This window comes from Haliotis rubra, unplaced genomic scaffold (assembly GCF_003918875.1).
Source record: "Haliotis rubra isolate DU_JTF1 unplaced genomic scaffold, ASM391887v1 Scf1, whole genome shotgun sequence".
NCBI classification, from domain to species: Eukaryota; Metazoa; Mollusca; class Gastropoda; order Lepetellida; family Haliotidae; genus Haliotis; species Haliotis rubra.
The window spans coordinates 2,279,225-2,284,553 of NW_025764891.1; the positions used below are offsets into that span (position 1 = coordinate 2,279,225).

Sequence of the window (5,329 nt, forward strand, 5' to 3'; positions counted from 1 at the left end):
GACATTGCTGTCCAAATTATTAGTTATCTGTCGATCGAAATCTTATAACAAAGAACTTGCAGCATTATGAAGACAACAACTTGTACTATTACGGTCCATTTAGGGATCAAGAAAAAGAATCTGGGATAAAAAAACTCTTTGATTGATGTGAAGAAAACAACTCAGTGTTATCCTCACTCAACTATGGCCGAAAAGAGAAAGATGTAATAGTTTAAAGGGTTTTTTGCAACATGAAAATAATTAACCCTTTGATAAAGTTTCTGTAATTCTGTATATACGACAGGTCAAACATGACTACACACCTGTTAGATTGTGGCTAAAAATGAAACCAACAAGATTTAGTTATTTGATGATGATGATGATGATGATGATCGTTTTGATGACATCTGTACAATTTTATTCAAAATAAATTTTGGAGTGTATACGTTTTTGCCCTTCAATTCATAACATTAAAAAATTCTGTCTTGGAGAACTTTTGCATCATATCAGCGGACTACATTGTTGATTTTTTTCCCCTTACACAACTAAACCTATGTTCCATTTTTTTTTACATTTTGGTTTTGTCGATAATTTAGTGTACAAGACAACGTTCTGTACATTAGTATACTCTCCCAAAAGTGAGTGAGTGAGTTTACTTTTACTTTTAGTAATATTCCAGAATCACACGGTGGGGAACACCAGAAATGGGCTTCACACATTGTACCCATGTAGGGAATCGAACCCGGGTCTTCGACGTGACGAGCGAACGCTTTAACCACTTGGCTACCTCACCGCCCAGAATACAGAAGCAGCTGATGTGAAAGTTAAATTGATCGGTTGTTCCCATCAGACGCTACAATCAGGATCCTAAAACTTAGATGCAGAAAATATTGATATTTTTGTGGCCAATATTTTGAGTAAGAGTGAAATGTGAAATATTGCTGAGAATGTACATTAAAAATATATAGTGCTTGGCTTCTCCCCTGAAACGAATAAAAATAATTAAATCAAATCGGCTAGTCTTCCTTCTCACTTTGGTGGCTGTGTTGTCCCAAAGTTTAACAGTGCTGCTTTTCCAATATTGATTGAATGTACAGCACATTCCCACTGATCCAATGTACCATAAAATCCCTTAAACTACGCCCCGGTGTGTCCCCTGGAAACATACACTGCTGGACAAAAGAAAGCATACACGTCAATTTCATTCAGTCATTACAAACAGTCACTTATAGGGTCAAAACACAGCTTTACCTTACCATACATCCCCTCGAATAACCATTTCTATTCTGTTTCATTTTGAATCACCGTCGAATTTCGTTAACCAGCAGATCATGTTGACGTGTCAACATAGACATTGTATATACTTCACGGGGATGTTAATCCTGTAAGTTTTGACTATGTGTGATATAGGGGTATGAGTGAGAATGGTTTTATCCGACCATAGCAATGTTCCAGCAATATCACGGCGGGGGGACACCAGCAATGTGATTCACACATTGTACCCATGTGGGGAATCGAACCCGGGCCTTCGGCATGATCACTAGGATATCTCGCCGCCCGAGATAGAAAGTAGTCTATCATACCACATTTGTTTTTATCGAGCAGAGGAGAGCATGTGTAAACGTTGCTCTGCGCCGAAGGTAACAATAGCATCCTTAAATCATAGCATTATGATTAAATATATAAATTAGATTAAGGTGTACGGACAAATGTTAATAACCTACTTTCTATTTTGAATTAACTACTAACTACTTATTCCTATGTTAACAAATTCACTCGGATCACGCACGAAAACACACTCGGTGAAACAATGTACAACATGAAAAGTTTGCAAGGGTTTATGAGTCCTTTCGAATTAATCCCCGCATATACAGGCACGGTACACAGTGCCTACACGCCAGTCACTGCTTAAAATAATCCACCGCATAATATGAAATTTCATTTCTTCGTAACATGCACGGTGTGATCAACTCACATTTCATCCTCGCAACACCAGTAACATTCCACTTGGAAGTTTGGGGCTCCTGCAACTCAAGAAGGCTAAGGTCGAGAAGAGTAGTCTCCCCTCGATAGTGCATGTAACCACGGCAATGTCACATTCAAGCACACGGGCTACACTTAATAACAGACACTCATTAGTGCTGACTCCGGTCTATGGGGGAACAAAATCGTCGTTTTAGACTGTTTAAGACATTTTCTTTGATCTAATCTAATTTGTACTGACATTATGGCCTTGATAATGTACATATGTGGCAGAAACGTTTTTGTGGAGGATCGTAATGATTAGGAAACCCAAGTGACGTCACTCATTCATAAACGTTGCGTTGTGTATTTTTGCGTCACTACGATATGAAAATATGAACTGAATCTTTCCGATCATAAAATGGTGCGATTTTATGGTGTATAAGAAGCAGATTACTGTATTCGTGTCTGTCATATACCATCATTTATCTTACAACTCGTGACCGGCTGTTTCCAAACGGATCTAACTCGCTTTAGCTCGTTACATATCTAACAGACAAGAGAAAGCAATGTCATAATAATAGCGTCATAATAATTAAGCCATGACCGAGACGTCACGTGATCCTATCTGTGACGTCATGAGGGCCAAAACAGTGTCAATAACGTCACGTGACCCTGCCTATGACGTCACAGTCATATCTTGGTGACACTCATTCCTGGAGACACAACGCTTGCGTCAAGTCACAAAAATACGTCTCTCTCGTTTTGAACTTTGAAGTTTGGAAACGTATGAATTAGATATGGCTCCGGTCTTGGTGAACGTCGTTTTCAAGCTGTACCATCTACCAGACTATGTTGAAAAGTGTCTTAAAGACGAAGGGGGCAGAAAAAATGCCGTCAATGTTGCCCTCCTCGGTTCCATCCGTGAGCTCGGCAGGTGGAAACTTGAGAAACAGCTGATTGCCAGAGCAATCTTCTGAAAGTGGCGTGTGGGAGGTCAGTGCTGAACTTCCGGTGTCATCGTCCTTTGAGTGGTCGTGGTTGGTAGCTGATGACAAGAAGGTCGTCTTCTGGGATCCCGCACAGGTCAGAAGGTAATGGAATTTTTCCCCATTTCTCTAAAATGCTTTAATGGTATGCTTCATTATCAAAATTTAAGAAACCACTGTTTTTAAAGAAAATAACACGATGCAAATCCCTTTCCTGGAATTACACTTTCATAAAAGTATATTTAATAGAAGAAGGGGACAAACAGATAACAGTTAGTAATGGCCTACGTGTATTGAAATGCACCTATCTGTTATTTCAGGACGCGACTGTCCTACCACGAAGGGGTGATGTATGCATCCTGGGGACGGGACCCGAACTACTTTGTCTCCCAGACCTGCGCCCTGAAGCTGGAGACCCACTACTACTGTGGGGCAGGGGAAGCTCTCGCTGTTGTAGGCTCGGAGCCATGTCTTGGATCCTGGAAGTCTAAGAAAGCATTGATGGATCAAGAGTACCCGGAGAAATCAGGCCAGTGGCGGGTAGGTACACAAGCGCAGCATAACGGTGCTCATGGTGGCTAAAATATATCAGCTCCTAATAGCTAGTTTAAAAATATATTCAAAAATCTAAACCACTTGGATATAAATAACCACAAATCGTATTCATAGATCAGATATATCACAGTTTTAGTTAGAGCCCATTAGTGATGTCACTACAGTACTTCGTTACATATTGTATTTCAGGCAAATACTCTACTGGACGTCCACCGTGACTACCAGTGGAAGTGGGCTGTCGTCGATGTGAAGACGAGAAAGGTGAAGAGATGGGAGGAGTGTGCCAATAGATTCATCTCACCAACTGCGAGCAGCTCTCCATCCGGGCACCCTGGAACATGCCATCGTCCACCTTGTCCCACTCCACCATCATTCAGGAGCAGACAATCGACATGGCCAAGGTGGCCAAGTTCTACGATGCCGTGGAGAACTGTGATGATCTCGTGAGCCCGGAGATGAGTCATGTGACATCTGGGTGGCGGTCACGACAGGAGACAAACCAGAAACCATTTGTCAGTGAGAACAGTCTTTTCATTTTTTTATCTGAAAGTTCATGCAAAGAACAGTTTGCAATTTGCTGTAATTTACCCTTGGGTTTGTGGGATCCGCTGATCGCGGGTTCAAATGCTAATGATCTTCAGCACCACATCTGTGCTGGATGGTTATTGGCGTCTCGTTTGGTTTTCAATCAGTAGTATGTGTCTTACAGTGTTGAATGAGTAATCAGGTTAGACTCCTGACCTCTGTGAAATGGCAGAACCAGAATAACATTATTCAAAAGTATGAAACTGGTAACTTCTTTGAGAGGCATTTAGCATTTGGGGCATTAAGGATGGATAACAATATATGGATGAACAACTTGCTTGATAACACCTGCACCGAAACGTCGCTGTTACTGTAATAATGAGGTTGTTAATCCATATATTGTTACTCATCGTTATGATACTGCTACACGTGTAAATTCTGCATCATGTTCCCTCCCATGTCGTTATAACATTTCGTAATATACATGTATATGAAATATGTTTCGATGTTTACCCAAACTCACTCACTCGCTCACTCAAAACGTGGGATACACAAAGTAAAAGCATTATTTACGAATCTTTGCAGGAGTGTCTGGCGGTCAACCAGTTCACCCTGGACTGTTCTCTGTCCATTTTGTCCGTTTAGAAAGTATATTGTTCCAGCAGCTTAACAGACTTCATCTCTTATGTTTTCAGTAACAGAAACTGAGAAAATGGCTGCTTTGAAACCAAAGATACAGCGAGAACAGAAACCAAGAAGTCATAGGTCATTTGTCAGGAAGATTCCAGGACTTGTGTCTCATGTGACCAACTTTCTGAGTGACTGTTACTACTGGCTGGAGTAAATTTGGCGTTGTCATGGATACTCAACTGTAGAAAAAGACTATATATTTTTTAAATTGTCAATACGCTTATATTTTAAATATTTTCAGAGCATCATCTTGTAAATATAAACAAGAATTGTTCAAATACATTGTTATTAATTGGAAAGCAAACTTACAAATTATGTTACGTCTATTTACTGTTCAGCTGGAGGTGTATATGAAAGTAATATTTTATTGCTACAATTATCAATTAAAAATTCATTCTCAATCAACACGAAATTCATTGTTGTGGTGATTCGCCCCGATGCCTGAACCATTTTGTTACTCATGGATTGTTCGAGATTGGACATATGACATGGGTCTTAATGTAAATAGAGTGAGTGAGTTACGTTTTACGCCGCACTCAGCAAAATTCATTCTAAATGGCGGCGGTCTGTAAATAATCGAGTCTGGACCAGACAATCCAGTGATCAACAAAATTAGCATCGATCTACGC

The 5,329-nt window shown here is 40.2% G+C and overlaps 1 protein-coding gene across 1 annotated transcript; it reads left to right on the forward strand.

Annotated features, from left to right (window-relative positions):
- Positions 1–3,810: 3,810 nt before the first annotated feature.
- Positions 3,811–4,928, forward strand: LOC124267173. Its single transcript, XM_046702116.1, has 2 exons — positions 3,811–4,001; positions 4,706–4,928. Exons 1-2 carry the CDS (start codon positions 3,824–3,826, stop codon positions 4,852–4,854), a joined length of 327 nt encoding a protein of 108 aa, XP_046558072.1. The 5' UTR covers positions 3,811–3,823; the 3' UTR covers positions 4,855–4,928.
- Positions 4,929–5,329: the final 401 nt, after the last annotated feature.

Bases quoted from the DNA above. Each gene is read 5' to 3' on its own strand.
- LOC124267173 (XM_046702116.1), top strand. From the start codon at position 3,824: ATGCCATCGTCCACCTTGTCCCACTCCACCATCATTCAGGAGCAGACA. The intron at 4,002-4,705 runs GTGAGAACAGTC...TTATGTTTTCAG, and splicing joins AAACCAGAAACCATTTGTCA to TAACAGAAACTGAGAAAATG.